This window comes from Balaenoptera borealis, assembly GCF_965194805.1.
Source record: "Balaenoptera borealis genome assembly, chromosome: 3".
In the NCBI taxonomy this organism is placed as follows: Eukaryota; Metazoa; Chordata; class Mammalia; order Artiodactyla; family Balaenopteridae; genus Balaenoptera; species Balaenoptera borealis.
In genome coordinates, this window is record NC_138866.1 from 45,291,420 (window position 1) to 45,312,623 (window position 21,204).

Consider the following 21,204-nt stretch of genomic DNA (forward strand, 5'->3'; position numbering starts at 1 on the left):
AGATACAACAAACTAGTAAATATAATAATACGATATTTAAAAAAAAAAAAAAAAAAGAGAAAAATCGCCTGGAGAGGGTCATGTCATAGAAACTAAGTGGAGACTATTTCAAGAAGCAATAATCAGGGAAATAAAAGTGGCTTTCAAATATATGAAAAGATGATTGATGTCACTTGAAGTAAGATTAAACACAAATCAGAACTAAAAAGAGATTTCTCTTCTTACCTATTAGAAAAATCTGAAAATTTGGTAACACTCTTAGCTGATGAGGCTGTGGGGCAATAACCACGTTTATGTATTGCTGACGGGAGTGTAAGTTGGTCACAATCCCTGCGGAAGGCAATTTGTCAAGAACTATCAGAATTAGAAATGCATATGCCCTTTGACCCAGTGAATCTGTCTTTATGATTTATCCTGCTGAAAAACTAGTACTTGCTATTTGAAGTATAATCCATGGAAAAGAACACATATAATAAATGTTGGCAAGGGTGTGGAGAAAAGGGAACCCACATATACTGTTGGTGGGAATGTAAATTGGTACAGCCACTGTGGAGAATAGTACGGAAGTTTCTTAAAAAGCTAAAAATAAACCCAGAAATGACCCAGAAATTCCACTGCTGGGTATATATCTGAAGAAAACCAAAAACACTAATTGCAGAAGTTTCATGCATCCCAGTGTCCCTAGCAGCATTATTTACAGTTGTCAAGTTATGGAAGCAACCTAAGTGTCCATCGACAGCTGAATGGATAAAGAAGATGTATATATACATGATTTTTTTAAAGATATTTTATCGGATGTAATGAGAAGGAAGAAGATAGGTGCAAATGCAGATAGATTTAGTGGATGAAAGGTGACAGGAATTCCTGTCTGATGCCTTCTGTTTTGGTGGCAGATTTTGAAGCAAGATAGAGGGTATTTTTGAAGGCATTGGTTGGCAGTGTGGATGTTTGAGAAGACATAGTCTTCTTAAAGAATGTGAAATTGAACTTAGTAGAAAATCATAGAGGAATTGCTGGTTATTATTTCTGTATGTTGTGTTTTCAAAGTCTCCAGATAGTCCATTATTGACATATTTAGTATCACAAGGAATTTATTAAACTTTTAAAAAATTCTAATTAATTAATTTTTGGCTGCGTTGGGTCTCTGTTGCTGCACGTGGGCTTTCTCTAGTTGCGGTGAGCGGGGGCTACTCTTCGTTGCAGTGCATGGGCTTCTCATTGTGGTGGCTTGTCTTGTTGCGGAGCACAGACTCTAGGCACGCGGGCTTCAGTAGTTGTGGCTCGCGGGCTCTAGAGCGGAGGCTCAGTAGTTGTGGTGCACGGGCTTAGTTGCTCTGCAGCATGTGGGATCTTCCCGGACCAGGGCTCAAACCCGAGTCCCCTGCATTGGCAGGTGGATTCTTAACCACTGCGCCGCCGGCGAAGTCCCTAGTTAACTGTTTCTAACAGTTCTTAGAGTGTAGGTTGTTCTCAGGGATTTTTTTTTTTACATGTGTGTTTCCAGGAATCAAGTTTTTAGTAACTTGAATGAAAGAATTCATATTTTATCTTAATCAGAGGTTTAGTTTTGAACCTAGAAGGATTTTTACTACTCCATCTAATGTTTATTCAAGTAAGATGATACATTTTGTTTGTTAATATCATTATCTTAAGGAAGTATGTGAAGTTATTCATTTGTAATGAATAATTTTGGTTTTTCATTTAATATTAAAACTATTTTATCAAGTTCAATTTTTACACCCTCTAATAATTTGTACAGCTGGCTTTTTTTTCTTACTTGCTTTTATAGTTAAGATCTGTGAAGAGTTTTAACTCTCATTAAAAGACATGATAATTACAGCTGGTAACATTTAACTTAAATTCAACATGGGAGGGCTTCCCTGGTGGCTCAGTGGTTAAGAATACGCCTGCTAGTGCAAGGGACATGGGTTCAAGCCCTGGTCCGGGAAGATCCCACATGCCACGGAACAACTAAGCCTGTGCGCCACAACTACTGAGCCTGCGCTCTGAAGCCTGTGAGCCACAACTACTGAAGCCTGCACGCCTAGAGCCCGTGCTCCGCAGCAGGAGAAGCCACCGCAATGGGAAGCCCGTACACCACAACAAAGAGTAGCCCCCACTCACCACAACTAGAGAAAGCCCGCGTGCAGTAACGAAGACCCAACGCAGCCAAAAATAAATAAATAAATAAATTTTTAAAAAAATTCAACATGGGATAAAAAAAAATAATGGACTCTAAATTACAGTTTTTAGACTTGGAAGGATTTTAGAAATTATCTAGGCCAGTGGCCCCTGACATTTTTAAGCATAAGAGTCCTTTTAAATGTCAAAGCATTTCATGACCTACAAATGATAGCAGCTTGTACAGTGAGTATCAGTTGATAGAGAAAATCCATAATAGCAGAAAGTTTCTATAGACCTAAAGATTATATTTGAACATAAATTTTTATTGTAAGTTACATCATATACATGCATGTGAAAATTCTTGTACATAAAGTGGAAGCTCTTTTATTCATGCTGTAGACAGTTCATGGTGCCCGTGTGAATGCATAGTCACTTTGCAAAGCTCAGCAGCCCTACAGGGATAAAAAAAGTGAGAACCACCAGTTTCTTTTGGTCTAGTTCCTGTGTTCTGTCTTTACTCCTGGTCCTTTTCCCCAATTTTTACAGGTGAGAAAACTGAGGCCCAAAAAGATTAAGTAACTTGGGATCACACAGCTAGTTAGTAGCAAAAAAGTTCCTATATTTTCTCTGTTGAAATACAGGAACAGTGGAAGTTGAGTTGATAAATAGATTGAAAGAATAAACTTATCCCTTAAGGACTGGCTTATTCTAGGGGAATAATTGAATTACTGAGGGGAATCTCATACGGCTGACATTTGATACACTGAGAAGATAATGCTGAAAAATATATGTACTTGTATATACCGTGATAAATTGATCAGGATGTTTTTCATTTTTTCCTGGCTTTATTCTGGAAGAATCAACTTGAATAAGAATGTTTTTCAAAGATTGGAAGCTACATTTCTCAGTATGGCCTACTGCACTTCTCATACTAGCTTTCCTTACATTTAGACACATGTAGAGGATGATTAATTTCCTTCCTGTTGATAGAGAGGTCCGTGAAAGCCCAGGGAAGAAAACTGTACAACCATCTTTAGTAGCCTGCTGCTGTGTTTAATGAGACTTAATTATCCTTGCTATCAAGAAATTCATTCTTATATTTATTTAAATCTCTAACGCTTCCGTTTGCTCTCAGTGTTCGTGGTAAAGATAGCAAACCACTTGCTCCTCTGGAAAGGCAGCATTTCATAATGGTCCAGTGCTGGAGTCTGCTGCAGTATCCTGGCTGAAATGCTCACTGTGTAGCCCTGGCCATGACATTTAGACTCTCTGTGCCTCTGTTTCCTCATTTCTAAAACCAGGATGAAGCTAGTACCCATCTCAAAGAACTAATGTGAAGATGAAGTGATGTAGGAGTGCTTAGAACAGTGCCTGGCCCTTAGTGAGTGTTCATTGAATGTCAGTTGTTAATAACAACAGTAGTTTTCTTACTGTCACTACTTTAAGGCATTTAGCCTTGTATTTCGTGGTTAATGATTATGTTTCTATAATCTTTCCATTTAAAATACATTTTCTAACCTAGATTCAGCAGTATTTATGCTTTCTTTTTGGTGAGGAAATACATTTTGTTAAAAATAATTTTTAAAAAATTTATTTGAATCAGTACAAAACACCTGCCCTTAATTACTGCTGTGTAGCGTATCTGATTTCCTACCTCTGTTTGAAATGAACTTCAGTTTAGCAGAAACTGTCTTTATGGTTTCCTCTGAAGATTTTTTTTATTGTCACCACTGGTTAATACATAACTGAGAGTTTACTAATTTTCATGCCACAATCTAATTTGCTTTCTACAAACATCAGCGTTCCTTTTCTCTTTAGTTTAGTTTAGTTTTGTTTTTGTTTTTTTACCTTATTCTGCTTTACTTTTTGATATTGGAACATATTTATTTAACGATATTTTATGCAGGCACTTCATATCATATCAGGCATTCTCTTTGGTTTTTAAAAACTCTTAAGAGTTATTTAATGCACTTGAAAACAAACTTTTTTTTGCAAGTTATGTTCATTTAACAAGCATTTGCTAAAAGTACTGACTACATGTCCTATGCTACATGAAGTTAAATTGGGCCAGCAGCCTTGAAGAGTTGGCTGGTAAAATCATTATCTACTCCTGAGTCAGTGCTCTAAAAGAGTTAAATCCCGTCGAACACTAAAAGAGTCCCATGCAACACAGAAGACAAGCAAAACTCACTAACTCTTAGAAACTTAATCTGGACATTGGCCCTAGTTTTCTCCAGTTTGATATTTTTCAACTCTTTAATATAAGAGAACAAATTTTGTGATTTGTTTGGAAAGGAATTGAAGTAATTTTGTCTCCTTAGTAAACTGTGGTTTATTTTTTCACATTTTATCCTCCAAATGGTTTAGCCACAGTTTCCAGGAAACTCATTCATTGTAGGCAAAACCCATCAAATTAGCAGTCAAATGAGTTTGTTTTTTCCTCCTCTTCCATGAAAGAGATACCTAACAGAGAAAAGGTCTTTTTACTTCATGTCTTTAAAGCTAAGAAAAGGATAAGAAATGTGAATTGGTGCTCTGCTTTGATGTAAATGTGGCTTTAAAAAAGCTATTAGTAAAATCCTTATCAATTTTTCTTTATGATAATTGCTTACTATGACTAAATAAAGTATTAGAGTTGTAAAATGTTTTTAAACAGGAGAGTCTAAGTCACTTTATAGAAAAAAGAATGTTAAGGCAATTAAGATTACTCCCAATGTTCCTCCTAGTTTTGTTAATGTACATATATGCGTATGTAATTGCACTCGTCCTTTCTGAATGCACATGCTCTGTCTTCCGTTTTGCATGACTAAAATGGTTTTGTGAATAGGTGCATAACAGAATTGCTACAAGAGGTTTTTCAAACGCTGAGTATTTACATTGCCACCTCATACTATGTGTTGAAAACCACTGATTTATGTGAAATCATAAAAGGGGAGGAGGTAGAAAGAAATGAGGATTTATGTTAAAAAATATTGGAACTCTAAAAACATGTTTGTTTTTATTAAATTTTCACAAAAAGAAGGAAAGAGTATTTAAATCTTACTAGAAAGGGAGCCTATGTAATATTCCTGGGTAATGCCACTTATTTATTTTTTAACTATTCTAGTGGACATTTGATAATATTAGAAGATATTTATGAAAAAAAATTTAAACCTAAGGGCCTAATTTCTACTTAGTATTTTCCTTCAAGAAAGTCATAACTTAAAGCCGTGATGAAAAGGCTGTACTACCGGATGGCTGTTAGGAAGTATTGAACAAGGGTCTATGTTTTTTAAATGACTTTATAAAAATTAGAAAATTTGTCTATAGTACTTAGAGTGTGCAATTATGTTTTTCTTATAAATAATTTGGAGTACATACATTAAAAGAGTATTCTGCATATATAAATCACTCTGATGAATGCTTTTTAATTCATAAATTGCATTGGTACTCATCCTGATGGGCATATATGAGTGCCTTACATATTCTAGTCAGAAAAGTCCTTGCCAACTGAACTATTACCACATAAGGCAACCCTTCATTTAGCAGAGCAGATATACAGTATAACCTTTTTATAATGATAATGGATTTTCTGCTTCACTCTCACCAATATCTAATAATAAACACTTATTGGACATTTCACCCTCTTTTTCTCTTATATGACACTTTCTACCAACAGTACCAAGTATTTCCAACTGATGAATGAAAGTGAATATACTTTATCAGCATTTTATCTTAGGGCGGTCTGTTTTATAACATGGATCCCATAACAAGTGTTTATGGCACAATTTCTGTATTTTGAAAGTGGGCATTTTGCTAAGGAAAATCTGAAAAGAGCTGATTTCACTTTTAGTGATTGTTAATTTAATAAAGCTGATGTGAGGAGGGATTTTTGAAGTTCTTGAAGTACGTGGAGGGATAATTTTGATACTTAATCAGGCCTAAAGTACTTTTTTAAAAGAGGAATCTTTTGTATATTATTAAGCCAGCTATTGGAATAATATTATTCCAAGTTACTAACTTTTGGAAAATTTATAATGTAGCAGTTTTTATGATATTTTAGAAAGTTTTTATGGTGAGACTGTTTCTTTCCTGACAGGTGTATTCCTTGCAAAGGTTCTCGATTTCCTCCCACCCTTCCACGCCCTGCTGTAGCTGTATTATCCTTTAAGCTTCCTTACTGTCAGACTGCCACAGAGAAAGGACAAATGGAGGTATGCACAAATCTTACCTCGACACTCTGAGTTTGATAATACCCTGCCTGTGACACAGACATTTAAAATTATTCTGATGACCAGTGTTGAGTATTCATTACTTTATAATTAAAGAAATAGCAGTAGCTGTGAGGGAAGAGGGCTGCTTCCAGGGACTTTGTCTAAGAGGTAAATGGCTGTGACTGTCAGGGCCTCATTAGGGTAAGGCACTCACTCTCGGGCTTGGACAAGTGCCTAAGAGGACGTGCCTCCATGAATTTTGTACCCTTAGGCGCCAGGCTTGCCTCACCTTACTCCTAGCCCTGTGTCATCAAAAGTCATTCGCTATCTTGCAGTTAGTTATTCTAAACAAGAAACAAATCAGCTTATAAAAATCTAGTTTACCAAGTTCTCTGAACATCAGCTATGATAGCTAGGAAACTTTAAAATGCTATATACAGTTGACCCTTGAAGAACATGGGTTTGAACTGTGTGGGTCCATTGATACATGGGTTTTTTTCAGTAGTAAATACTACAGTACTGCACCATGCAAGATTGGTTGAATCTGAGGATGCCGAACCTCAGATATGGAGGAACCGCATATTTATGGAGGGCTGACTATAAGTTATCTGCAGATTTTCAACTACACAGAGGGTAGGCGCCTCTACCTGCTACATTGTTCAAGGGTCACTGTATTTCCCTCTTTTTTTTAAGGATAGAAGATTAAGTCAAGGCATAATATCACATTAGAATTGTAAAATAAGCTGTAGAAAGGAATATTTCAGAAAATATTTTATTCAGAAACTGGTATCGTATGATAAATGTTTAACACTTGCGTGGTATTCAGCTGATAGTTGGCTCTAAGCAGTTTTTCCACTTTTGCAGGAACAGTACTGGCGTTCAGTTACGTTTCACAACCACCTTGATTATTTAGCTAAAAATGGTTATGAATATGAAGAGAGCACTAAAATTCAAGCAATAAAAGAACAACAGGAACTTTTAATGAAAATGCTTGCGGTGAGTAAAATAAGTATAGTGGGGAAGAAAAGTTAATTGCTTTTCCCTAGGTTGAATTTATTTATTTATTATTATTATTTTTAATCAATTGGTCTTTAACATCATACTGTGCTGATGTGAACTGAATGTTAAATTCTACTTATATAGGATAAAAATTCCACTTAGAGGTTGTTAATCATTCCCATTTTTTATTACAATTATTGAAATTTAATTTTTGTACCCAAGAGCCCCTATGTATAGAAAACATCTCTTTATTGTACCTTTGACTTTTACCCATACAGTTTAGTACCTGCTATTGTTCCTGGAATGACCCAAACGTAGGGGAAATATTCCAGGGGCATATTCTTCAGAGTGATCTTTTACTAGTTCTGTCTGTTAATTTTTTTTTTTTGGAGTATAATTGCTTTACAATGGTGTGTTAGTTTCTGCTTTATAACAAAGTGAATCAGTTATACATATGTTTCTTAATGGTATGTGAATTAGCACCAGGTTCCACAACCTAGAATTCTTAAGTTGTATCTGGTGGTGTTTTTCTCCCTTAAAAGTTCAGTTTCCCAGTTCACGTTGCAGTTAAAATATTTAAGACATTGCCTTGTATCAAAGATCATAGGAGGAAATAAACTCTTCTGGTGCTACCTCCCTTTTTTGTTTTTGCCGACTGGTCTGTGTTTTAATAGGCCCTGTAGGTGATTCAGATGCTTATTAATAAAGTTTGAGAACTGGCTCTAGCTCCTCTCTTATCATGTGCAACAAATAAAGTTTGAGTGTAGACTTTTAGGTCTGCAGGCTGAGCAGCCTTAAGAACTTTGATCAGGCTTTTAGATATGCCTGCCTTTTGTTACCCTCTTAGGTAAAAGTTTGTCTGTACCCAGTGACCAGGTTTGGTCCCCTGGATATTTAAGTACATTTATCTTTAGAGACAAAAGAACTTTTTGAAACATAAGATTCTTAAGTTTGTGTCCTCATTCCAGGTTGGCTTATGAGGAGGAGTATAATGTAATTTCTTCTGTGCTCTTCTTGCACTAGACTGTAAACACCTTGAGGGCAGTGACCATGTCCTGTTCACTACTGTATGCCAGGCACTGATGTAGTGTCTGATACATAGTGCACCTCAGTATTTCCTAAGAGAGTAAATGGCCCAGACTTTTCATTTTAAAGTTGAGGAAAAAAACTCCTGAGGGAAAAGTGATATCTGAGACCACAGAGCTTATTGTAACTTGTCTCCAAAAGGTGATATTCACTACTGTCACCTCTATGCAACACTGCCTTGCATTTAGTGTTAAAGAAATTTAATTAGTTTACTATAGAGTAAGTTTTGTTCCATTCACAAAGTCCCATTTGTACACCAACATGAACTAGTAACCTTTTTATTTCCTGCAACCTATGTAAGCAAACGTGTTTGATGTATTTACCATTTAGCCGTAGAGGAGCTTTTCTGCTGGGGTGAAGTGTTCCTCAGCAGGGTGCTAGTAGCACCCTGTTAGTTCTTTAGCATTCCTGTCCCCAGGCAGATGCCCATAGTTCCACCTAATTACTGGGAAAACCATACTACTTTCATTTCCAAATGCCCTCTGAGGCAGAGTACCACCCTGATTGAGAAGTACTGCTTACAGATAAGTGATTCTGGAAAACTTGAGAAGGACATGCAGGTAAATATCTAAAGCATCTGTGCTGATGAATCAGACTTGACATGTCTAAGTAACAAAGTAATACTTGTATGAATTATGAGACCTTTAGTAGTCTTCGAAGTATTAGTTTTCCTCACATTGTACTTCAGTTGCCTCACTTTGAGTCGTCAAAATTCATACCAAAAGAAAAAGTCATGATAAATGAATGTTTTTCATTTTATATTGTAAGTATAAAAAATAGAGCAAGAAAAAGGAGGTTGTTTGCTAATTTGGAAGTTGTATAACTGTTTCTGGTAGTTAGAGATCATGGACAGTCATACTTAAAAAGCTAATGGATGAATCTATTTGCCTACCCACATTCACTTAGTAGCATTTGTGTGCCAATTCTAGGCAAAGTAATAACAAATCATTTACAATTTATTCTTTCTTTCAATTTGCTACCCTGTTTTGTGAGTGCAGGTGGTGGAATGGGCAGGAAAACAAATTTAGGAGGACCATTTTTGAATTTTTAAATAAATCTCTTACTCTCCTTGCAACTAATAACTTGAAATGATATGTCATATTTCATTGTTGATTGTAAAATGCACCATTATTTTACTTATTTAAGTCACTAAGACAGAAAGAAATGCTGCCAATTAAACTGACTCACCATCAATTGTAAGACGCTTCTCAACTTCAGAGAGAGATGTTAAAATGTGTAAAAATGTGCCTCTTAGAATCAGGGATACAGCATCTAGAAAACTTTTCTCAGTTCTACTAGTAATATCATTCTTTAATTTTTAAAAAGTTTTACTCAACATAATTTGACTTTTTTCCCCCTTTTTTTCCTTTAGCTTTCTTGTAAACTGGAGAGGGAATTTCGTTGTGTGGAACTTGCTGATCTAATGACTCAAAATGCTGTGAATTTAGCCATTAAATATGCTTCTCGTTCTCGGAGATTAATACTGGCCCAGAGACTTAGTGAACTGGCTGTAGAGAAAGCAGCAGGATCGGCAGCCACCCAAGCTGAAGAAGAGGAAGAAGAAGACGAGGATTTCAGAAAAAAGTTGAATGCTGGGTAAGAAATGTTTGAGTTTTACCATCCTGAATGTTGACTTGGTCTTTTTACAGCTCTTTATTGAATAATATCATTGTCTTTTAGTTACAGTAATACTCCTACAGAGTGGAGTCAGCCAAGGCTCAGAAATCAAGTTGAAGAAGATTCAGAGGATACTGGAGAAGCTGATGATATAGAAGAAAAACCAGAAATACACAAACATGGTAAGATAACATTTTTAAGGCAGTTTAAAGATGAGATGTGTCATGTGTGTGACTTCTCCCCTTTTACTTGGCTGAGGGAAATTGAATACCCATACTTTTTCAAGACATCTTTCCTGTCTGATTGTTGATTACAGAAGATGACTTTATCTTCCCAGTTACACTGTATTGTTTTATCTTAATTATTTTGTAGGAGAAAACCCATTTTTCAAAAGTGTAAATTCCTCTGATATGCCAGCTATTAAGTCAGGTAAGAAAATTTTGATTTTGTAATATCAAGAAAATTTTGAAGTAGTTTTTACAGTGATACATCTACTCAAATACACCTAACTCTTCAGGGCCTGTTTTGTTGTTGTTGTTTTTAATCAGAAATGTTTGTGAAACAGTGGTCATTTAACAAATACTTATTAAATGCCTATTTTGTGTCTAGTATTTGCCTGGGGTGGGGGGCTACAGCAGTCAAGTAGACATGCACGTTTGATCCCTGCATAAACCTTATAGTACCAGCTGGCTTTTAAAAGTATATATATATATATATATAAGTTTGATTTTAATATACTTTTACATGTGTACAGATTATTAAAAGAGCATGTAGGGGCTTCCCTGGTGGCGCAGTGGTTGAGAATCTGCCTGCTAATGCAGGGGACACGGGTTCGAGCCCTGGTCTGGGAAGATCCCACATGCTGCGGAGCAACTAGGCCCGTGAGCCACAACTACTGAGCCTGTGCGTCTGGAGCCTGTGCTCCACAACAAGAGAGGCCGCGATAGTGAGAGGCCCGCGCGCCGCGATGAAGAGTAGCCCCCGCTTGCCACAACTAGAGAAAGCCCTCGCGCAGAAACGAAGACCCAACACAGCCAAAAATAAATAAATTAATTAAAAAAAAAAAAAAAAAAAAAGAGCATGTAACAGGTGGCTGTAATCTAGCCAGTGGTGGGGGATGGTTTGGGACCCCAAGGAAGGCCTCATGGAATGTTTATTTATTTTTTAAATATATTTTTGGCTGCGTTGGGTCTTTGTTGCTGTGCGCGGGCTTTCTCTAGTTGCGGCGAGCGGGGGCTGCTCTTTGTTGCAGTGCGCGGGCTTCTCATTGCGGTGGCTTCTCTTGTTGCGGAGCACGGGCTCTAGGCCCGCGGGCTTCAGTAGATGTGGCACGCGGGCTTAGTAGTTGTGGTGCAGGGGCTTAGTTGCTCTGCAGCATGTGGGATCTTCCCAGACCAGGGCTCGAACCCGTGTCCCCTGCATTGGCAGGCGGATTCTTAACCACTGCGCCACGAGGGAAGCCGCCACGTGGAATGTTTAAAGCAGAGATCTAAAGGATGAATGAGTCAGCCAGGCAAAGGTGGGTGGGAGCAGAAGAAAAGCATGTGGGCTTAAGGAACAGCATGTGTGAAGACTGTAAGAGAGGCTTGAGGAGCACAGAGAGCAAAGAGAAAGGGGTGCTGAATGGTTTTGGCGCCAAACTGTGCAGATCCATGTAGGCCATGGTAGGATTTTGATCTTTATTCTGAGGTTGCTGGGAGGCTGTTGTAGGCTTTAATCAGGGGCAGAGTATAGCACACTGTGAAGAGGAGGACTGCATATAAGGAGACTTCTGAGGTAGTCCCAAGTGAGACTGAATAGACTGGGGTGGTGGTGATTGCTGGTAGAAAGAATGGGAGGAATTGAAGAGGTGTTTCTGAAGATGATATAGAGAGTATGGAAGTTCAGGGTGTGAAGAATAACTGTCAGTTTCTGGCTTGAGTGCTTGAGTGAATGATGGTGCCATTTACTGAGTCAGGAAACACTAGGGAAACGTAGGTTTAGATAGGAGGACGATGAATTACTATTGGCTGTTTGGGTCAGGAGCTCAGGAAAGTAGTATCTCTGGGATGGAGATATAAAGTGAACATTGCTGACATAAGTATAGCAGTTTAAACCATGGGTATGGGTGAGTGAGCACTGGGGGAGGATCAAAGTGAGGAGAAAATGAGGTTAGGCATAGAGAGGAGGAGGAGGAGGAGGACGAACCATCAAAAGAAAATGAGGAAGGAGGTAAGCCAGGGAATGCAGTATCTCAGAAGTCAAAGGGGAGATAGTATCAAGAAGAAAGGAACACTCCGCTGTGTGGAGTGCTGAGGAGAGGTAAACAAGGTGATGACTGGAAAAGATCCACCAGTTTTGGCCGCATAGAGTTTACTGAGTTCTTAGCAAGAGCAGATTCTGCAGGGTAGTAGGGCTGGAAGCCATGTATTGGATGGAGGAACATCTGGATAGTGAGGAAATGGGAATAGCTGTGTAGACAACTCTTGAGAAATTTGGCTGCTGAGGGGAGGTGAGAGAAAATTATGTGGGGGGCGAGAAGGGGATGTGGCAGAGAGCGTGTTTGGTTTTTGTTTGTTTCTTTAAGTTGGAAAACTTGAGCCAATAAAGAAGGAAAAGTCAAAGATGACACATGTAGCCATTGATAGCACAAGTTTCTTGAAAAGCAGGAGTGGGTGGGATCTAGAGCATTCGTAGAGGAATTATTAACTAGCTAAAATAAGGCACCATTCTTCCCTGGTAACAGGAGAAAAGAATAGATCTCTACATATTGTATCTGTATATTTCATAGTGGCAAATTGGGATAGTTCCCATCATCTAATAGCTTTTACTTTGACTTAGAAATAGGAAGGAGGTCATATATAGTTATTAATAGTTTTAAAGTTGCAAAGTACATTATTTTCATATAATTCAGATTAAAATATTCCATTATTTTTATAGAAGTCATAAGTCTTCTGAGTTTTACCACTATTAAGTGAGGGTTTCTTTCTTATGAAAGGTGCAGTTACCTCTAGCAACCAAGGACGAATAAACCCCTTCAAGGTAAACTCTTTCCAGTGATGCTTTCTATTATTTAAATACATTTCCATACGGAGAAATATTTCCAAACTACCAGATGACCCTCCCCAGACTTAAGAGGCATTAAAGACTGCAACAGATTAAATTTTAAAATATTTAAATAAGTAAATATCTTAAAATAAACAAAGATGAAAGCAGCACTAGTTCCTGCTTGGACCAAGAGTTACATTTTCTACTTATCTTCTGAGAACCTACAGTTTTGAAGGTTTTCAAAACTTGGGGATGTGGTATTTGGGAACATGCGCATCAGTCTTAATTTGGATTATACCAAATATATTCAATTCCGAAGGTGAGACTACAGTACAAACTTAACAGAAATTTAAAGGAAAAATAAATCTCTTGGCATTTTTTTTTTCTTCTTTAAACATTAAATGCTAATATTAGTTTGCTTTTTAGGTATCAGGCAATTCCAAAGAGCCATCCATTTCAGTGAATTCAGTACGTTCAACTAATATTTTAGACAATATGAACAAATCATCCAAGAAATCTACTGCACTTAATCGAGCTACAAATTATGAAAAGTCTCCAGTTATAAAGCCTCTGGTTCCAAAACCAAAGTCTAAGCAGGTATGATTTCACCTGCCCCCATCTGCAGTACACAACTCATAGTCTGTTTGTCTTACTTTAGTTCTGTTCACTCTTTCAGGTATGAGACACGAGGCTCCAGTTGTTTATAAGTGATTGTCTAGTGAGGGCAATGGTTCTCAATTCTGGTTTTGCATCAGAATCACTTTTTAAAAATATGTAGACCCAGGACAGGGACTCATGCATCTATCTGTATGTTTTTTTCATTTTCCAAGTGGTTCTGATGCATGTCCCTATTTAATGACAGCTGGTTTAGTACCTGGCCCTAATCCTTCCTTGTTCTGTATTCTGATTTTGCCTCCCAGATTTCGTCCCAGTTTTGGTATTTTATCACAGATTTGTCATCAGTAAAATAGACCTGCCGTTTGTATTTTCCATTTCATATAATTTTATTCATCTAGAATACATGAAATTTGAGGTACAGTTTTTTTGGGTTTTGTGTGTGTGTTTATACATGTTTATTTTCAACAGAGAACCTCTTGGGACTTCACATGTTGGTGTAAGAATTCTAAATAATTATAAATATTTCTCCACATTTTTCAAAATTTGCTTGTAACATATAAAATCATACTAGATTTTGTTGCGGTATTCATTATGTTTGTTTTTACAGGCATCTGCAGCATCCTTTTTCCAGAAAAGAACTTCCCAAGCTGATAGGACTGAGGAAGTAAAAGAAGAAAATCCTAAAAATCCATCATCTGAAACCCCAGCTATGTGTCCTCAAAACACTGAAAATCAAAGGTCAGTACATAGAGAAATTTAGTGTTCTCAAGATGTAGTATTCCAATAAAAGGCATACAGAAGTAGCAATACAAAATTATGTGGCCCTATTATTCATTCATGTAAATACTACATTGGCACAGGTAGTAGGCATTCTGAACACTTGTAACTTTAGGGAAGCCACAAATATTGATTAATGTCTATCTATATTACTTATTAAAGTATGCTTTGATAAACTGCATACATGTTTTAAATTGTGGATACGTTTTGCTGGGACACTATATTTTATAATTAGTTCATTTTTTCATTTGTTTGTTTTTAAATCGTTAGTATAGTTACATGGGAGAAACACAGTCAAAAGATAGAAAAAGATGTGTGATGAAGAGTAAATCTTTTCCCTGTCCACCCAGTTTCCCCTCCACAAATAGTCACTGCACAAGTTTCTTATATAGCCTTCTGGAATTATCCTATGCATGTACACTTAGATTTATCTATTTTTTTTAGTTTTACAGAAATGGTAGTATACTCATTGTTCTGTGCCTTATTTTTTTCATTTAATAGCTTTTGCAGATGATTTCTTATTACTACATGAAGAGTTTCTTTAATCTTTTTACTTCTATTGAATGGCTATACCATAATTTATTTAGTTCTCTACTGGTGGACAAAAGGTAGTTGCTGGTCTTTTGCTAGTACAAATAGTAGTACAGTGAATAACTATATGAATATTATATACCTATAGCTGTAAGATGGATTCCTGTATGGTTCAAGCTAATGTACAATTGTAATTTCGATAGATACTGCAAAATTGTTCTGCATGGATGTTGTATTATTTTGTACACCCCCAGCAATATGAGAGTTCCTATTTGTCCATATCCTGTTTGTCCGCCAACTCAGTGTTACCAGATTTCTTGATCTCTTGTATGCTAGATTTATTTAAAATACATCAGCTAAATTGCAAAAGTCACCATTTCATTTTTAGTGTTATGTATCTCATTTAACCAATATCTCATGTTAAACAATTTAATTTGAAGGGATAGCTGTGGTTTTTATTTTTCCTCTTTTGTTCTGAATTTAATTTAGATATTAAACACTGAAATTTTTATTTAAGAAGATTCCATTTTTTATACTATCAACAGGCTATACAGAAAAAAAGTGTTCAGTAAATATTAAATGTTTGCATTAAATCTTCACTTGTGACCTAAAGACAGTTTGTGTCAGAACTGAAATCTAATAAAACTGACAAGTATGCTGTGTTCATGCTTTACATAATAATGGTACAAGAAAGGACCCACACTCCCAGGTCAGCTGTGAGGGCAGGGGTGAGGAGCTTGAGAGAAGTTGTGACGATTTCAAATAGCTGGTTTGGGAAGTGGAGAAAGGCTACCAAAGATACATGGAAGGGTTATATTGGGCTAGAGGCGCTAAGTAGGATTGGAGACCTTGAGCCTGTCAACATTCATAAAAGAGTTGAAAGTTCAGAGTTTTGCTGCACTTGGAAAATACAAATGTGAGTAATCCCTTTGAATTGATCTTATAAAGGATTTTTTCAGCTCATTATTCCTGCAGTCTCTAGGCAGTTTTAAGTAATATGTAATTATGAATATTAACAAGTGTAATTAACTGTGTCTCTTTTACTTTATATATAGGTATGCTAATGGTTAATCACTAACCTGAAAAATCATGAAGCACTTTAAGACTGTGTCTTAATTATAAAATTTTTTTACATAACTGCTATTTTAGGCCAAAGACCGGGTTCCAGATGTGGCTGGAAGAAAACAGATGTAATATTTTGTCTGACAATCCTGACTTTTCAGATGAAGCAGACATAATAAAAGAAGGAATGGTTCGATTTAGAGTATTGTCAACTGAAGAAAGGAAGGTAAGTAAGGTTAATTGTACTGAGATTGAGACTTGAGTGAATTCCCAGGGGTTTTTTTTTGTTTTTTTTTTTAATTGGGGTATAGTTGTTTTACAATGTTCTGTTAGTTTCTACTGTACAGTGAAGTGGAGTTCCCTGTGCTATACAGCAGATTCTTATTAGTTATCTATTTTATACATATTAGTGTATATATATCAATCCCAATCTCCCAATTCATCCCCCCGCCCTTGCTTTCCCCCCTTGCTGTCCATACGTTTGTTCTCTACATCTGTGTCTCTGTTTCTGCCTTGCACACCAGTTCATCTGTACCATTTTTCCAGGTTCCACATATATGCGTTAATATACGATATTTGTTCTTCTCTTTCTGACTTACTTCACTCTGTATGACAATCTATAGGTCCATCCACGTCTCTATAAATGGCCCAATTTCATTTGTTTTTATGGTTGAGTAATATTCTGTTGTATATAAGTACCACATCTTCTTTATCCATTCCTCTGTTGATGGACATTTAGGTTGCTTCCATGACCTGGCTATTGTAAATAGTGCTGCAGTGAACACTGGGGTGCATGTGTCTTTTTGAATTATGGTTTTCTCTGGGTATATGCCCAGTAGTGGGATTGCTGGGTCATATGGTAATTCTATTTTTAATTTTTTAAGGAACCTGCATACTGTTCTCCATAGTGGCTGTATCAGTTTACATCCCCACCAACAGTGCAAGAGGGTTCCCTTTTCTCCACACCCTCTCCAGCATTTATTGTTTGTAGATTTTCTGATGATGCCCATTCTAACCTGTGTGAGGTGATACCTCATTGTAGTTTTGATTTGCAGTTCTCTAATAATTAGTGATGTTGAGCAGCTTTTCATGTGCCTCTTGGCCATCTGTATGTCTTCTTTGGAGAAATGTCTATTTAGGTCTTGCCCATTTTTTGATTGGGTTGTTTTTTTTTTTTTGATATTGAGTTGCATGAACTGTTTATATATTTTGGAGATTAATCCTTTGATTGTCCGTTGATTCATTTGCAAATATTTTCTCCCATTCTGAGGATTGTCTTTTTATCTTGTTTATAGTTTCCTTTGCTGTACAAAAGCTTTTAAGTTTCATTAGGTCCCATTTGTAAGGATAATTGTACTGAGATGGGGACTTTAGTGAATTCCCAGGTTTTAAAAATTCTTAAAGAAAGTGCCTTTTTCTGTTTTTAGAAATTGAATACATTCTGATAAACTCTTGGTGGAGAGGAAGTACAACAAGCAAAATGTCAGCTTTGAACCTGTGGATATATAATAATTATTATTTAGTGCTGATGGTTAATTTTTTGGCAGATGTACTGCTTACATCCGTATAAGTTTCTGCATATTGTAAGTTAGGGGAATACCCCAAGAAAAAGTGCATTACTTATCAAAAGCAAAAAAGATTAATAAGTAAAAATGAAATTAATTCACATTTTTGGACTACTATTCTGAAGTCCTTGTAAGCAGAATTTCTTAAAATGCTATTTACTTCCACATTGAATACTAAATGAGAATACTGCTTTGGGGGGAAAAATCTGATGTTCTGTTCTAGCCTTTCATGTGAAAATTAGGACAGGTGGCTTGTACCTATTGCTCCTCATGTCAGTTTCTGCCATGTGAAAGAAGGCTAAGAGCAGCTTTCTTTTGCAAGGGGAAGAATTGTGTGTGTCGTATCAATAAATCTCAGACTTCCCTTCCCTAGGAATGGCTGCGTGCAGCATGGGCACCTTGTGACATAGTTACTTACCTTGATAAGCTGGTTTTTACAAATAAAAGTATTGCAAAATGAGGAAGCTAGAAACTGGTCTTACCACCTCTAGGCTCCTTTAGAATCTCATTAGCATCTTTGTATTTCTCATTTTTTATAAGTATTTATAAAAGGATAAAAATCGTAAAGAATTAGATAAAATGACATCTGAGTGAATAAGACCATATTAGGAAAAGAGGAAGAGACTTGGCAAAAGTTGTGATTGTGTTTTTGAATACTTAAAAATGTAATCAATATTTTTAGTGTAAACCTTAAACATTTCTTAAATCCAGTCTGTTAATGTGAAAAATACTACAGGTCAGATGGTCCCTTTTCAACAATAATGACTAGGAAGGAAAATAAAGTAGGAGGAAGAGGAATTGTTATAGATTAAAAGAGGTTTAAGAGGTAAATGAAATGAGTGAAGCTTGTTAGGTTCTTGCTTAGTGAGTAGAAACCAATCCCAAAAGAGCGTATACTGTATATAACATTCGTGATATGACAAAGTGATGGGGATGAAGAACAGAGAACTGATTGCCAGGGGTTAGGGCCTGGGAGAGGAGTGGGGTGGGGCAACATGTAGGATCCTCATGCTTATGGAACTACTGTTCTGTATCCTGAATGCGGTGGTAAATACACAGCCTACAATAGAATTATACACACACACACACACACAAACAAGTAGAAATAAAAAAGGGGATTTTATCAATGTCAATATCCTAGTTGTAATAGCGCACTACAGTTTTGCAAGATGCCACCATTGAGGGAAGCTGAGTAAAGGGAACATGGTGGCTTTCTGTATTATTTCCTACAACTGCATGGAAATCTATAATAATCTTAAAATAAAAGGTTTTCTTTTTAAAAAAGTACCTGCAGTTATAGTGTTTTGCACTTAATATGGTTAAATACAAGCAGAGTTTAGATTGAAATGTTATAGAGGTAGAATGTAAATTTTTTAAGGTGCCCTGCAATTAAGTAATAAGAGATTTGTTTAAAAAAAAAATCGAGAACCCTTAATGATTAGTTTAACAATTCAAGTGCTAATTATGCTGCTTTACATAAAGGAATGTTGCCTGCAAAAGTAACAAAATCATGTCCTTCCTATTTCTTTGTTAGTACCTAAAAACTTTTCTCCTGCAATATTTTTATAAAGGCATGGGCTGCCAAGGCCAAAGGAGGAAGTGCAAGTGATGGAGCTGAAGAAAAGAAACGAAAACGTGTGGTCGAGGATAGTCACGAAACTGAAAACCAGAAAGAAAGAACGAAGGAGAATCTGAATTTGCCTAAAAAGCAAAAACCTTTAGATCTTTCTACAAATCAGAAACTGTCAGCTTTTGCATTTAATCAGGAATAGAGTAAGGAAGTGAACTTAGGAAAGTAATGGATTTTTTACTCATCTTTGATGAATCTAGACCTTTTAAAAAAATCTTTAGGAAACTCTTTATATATTTTTAAAAGAGTTTAAAGACTGCTGTTTGTCTTTATAAGATAATGTAGTAATTATATTGGTGTAGGTAGCAGGGCATCTGTAAAAACTATCATGTCTTCAGATTGCTTTGTCCCCAAATGGAGGGCCATTCAGAAGCATTGTGGTCATGGTCACTGACTGGAGGCCACTGTCATGTCCTATTGGAAGCTGATTTGATTTTGTTTCTTACCTTCAAAATCATCAAAGCCGAGGTCTTAAAACCTCTGAGCATTGAAGTACCTTGTAGGGTTTTCCTTGTTTGGTTCATGTCATGTACTGGGAAGTACTACAGAAGTCCTCTTCCCAAGTGTGTTACCATAGACTGCTCTCTATGTCTATACTGGCCCCAGGGGACCATGTATTTTTTTTAATATGGGCCCTAAACATGTAAATAATTTTGTAGATGAGACCTTTTGTTTGTTTTGGCAGTTTCTTCATATATTACTTTTAATTATTTGTGTAGCCTTTTTTTTTTTTTAAATAAAACTTTCACATTTTCATATTTAGCTTGATATGGCCTTCACATTGTATTTCCACGAAATGGAAGTGTTTCTAGAAAATATATTGTATATTGATTACCGTAATTTCTACCACCCCCCATCCTATTACACAGTATACACACAGAAGAGAATTGAAGATACTGTTTTGATAGCATTGCAGCCCAGCGCATAATGTGTTCCTGGTAAGCTACTCTGGTTATCAGCATCAGCAGTGCTTTTCTGAGCAAGTCTTTGAAGCCTTGATAAGAGTGGTTGAAGAGTAATGGGAAGTGTTTAAAATCCTCTTTTATTTTGAACAAACAAGATTTAATTAAGTAGTTCATACATTTTTTGGTTAGTATTCTAAGCAGAACTTAATACAAATGCAGCCACTTAATGAGGGCAAAGTACAAGGGGTGGGGTTGGGGTAGGGGGATAGTAGTAAAATCAGGTGGCTCAAAATCAAGGGTAGTTTTATAGGTTGGAAGGAACAAAATATGTTGAAAATTTAGATGTGTAGGAGCCAAAGGATATTCCTTGTCTCATGATGATTAAGGTTGGGAAGGAGTACATTTCTGATTGTTTAGTTAGTAGCTGGTATTGAGAAACATTGTAGCATAGAGGTTAGGAGCACAGATTTCAAAGCCAGACTACCTGGGCTCAAAGGACCACTGCAGTACTACCAGCTAAGTAACCTTGGGCAAGTTCTAGCCTTTGTCCACTCATCTGTAAAATGGGTATATTAATAGTAACTACTTTAGAGGGTTGTTATGAGAATTAAATGAGGTAAAAGCACTTACCTGGCACATAGTAATGTTTTATATACATATCAGCTACGGTTACTATGCTGTTGGCTGGTTCATCTTGCTTTGTCATTAGGTTTGATTCTGAATTAATTATGTATGAATTAATTTTGATTTCAAGATCCTGAAGTAAAAGTTTATTTATATTACTTTGGAAAGCATGTTTATTGACATGTATTTTGTTTTTACTTCTTCAACTTACTTATTACCACAGTGTATAATACTTAAGGATATAATCCTTGAGTGTTATATTTCAGATCCATAGGAACCTGATAACACCAAGGATTTGCAAAAGGTTTTTTCTTTCTTTTCTTCCTTTGGCCTCGCCATGGGGCATGCAGGATCTTAGTTCCCGGACCAGGGATCGAACCTGTACACCCTGGAGTGGAAGTGTGGAGTCTTAACCACTGGACCACCAGGGAAGTCCCTGCAAAAGG

General features: G+C 36.5%; 1 protein-coding gene across 5 annotated transcripts in view; it reads left to right on the top strand.

Moving 5' to 3' along the window:
• The window catches only part of WDHD1 (WD repeat and HMG-box DNA binding protein 1), a 91,002-nt gene that overhangs the window by 43,225 nt on the left and 26,573 nt on the right, over positions 1-21,204 (top strand). For 2 of the 5 annotated variants that reach the window (XM_082386472.1, XM_082386476.1), the window contains 10 exons: positions 6,203-6,317; positions 7,182-7,313; positions 9,775-9,998; positions 10,083-10,201; positions 10,392-10,448; positions 12,997-13,040; positions 13,473-13,643; positions 14,272-14,402; positions 16,122-16,260; positions 19,171-19,987. In XM_082386472.1, the coding sequence (XP_082242598.1) occupies positions 6,203-6,317; positions 7,182-7,313; positions 9,775-9,998; positions 10,083-10,201; positions 10,392-10,448; positions 12,997-13,040; positions 13,473-13,643; positions 14,272-14,402; positions 16,122-16,260; positions 19,171-19,371 (1,333 nt within the window). In that variant the 3' untranslated portion in view covers positions 19,372-19,987. Of the gene's footprint in view, positions 1-6,202; positions 6,318-7,181; positions 7,314-9,774; positions 9,999-10,082; positions 10,202-10,391; positions 10,449-12,996; positions 13,041-13,472; positions 13,644-14,271; positions 14,403-16,121; positions 16,261-19,133; positions 19,988-21,204 lie in introns of those variants that run through there. The other 3 variants (XM_082386474.1, XM_082386475.1, XM_082386473.1) reach the window with 2 other exon arrangements.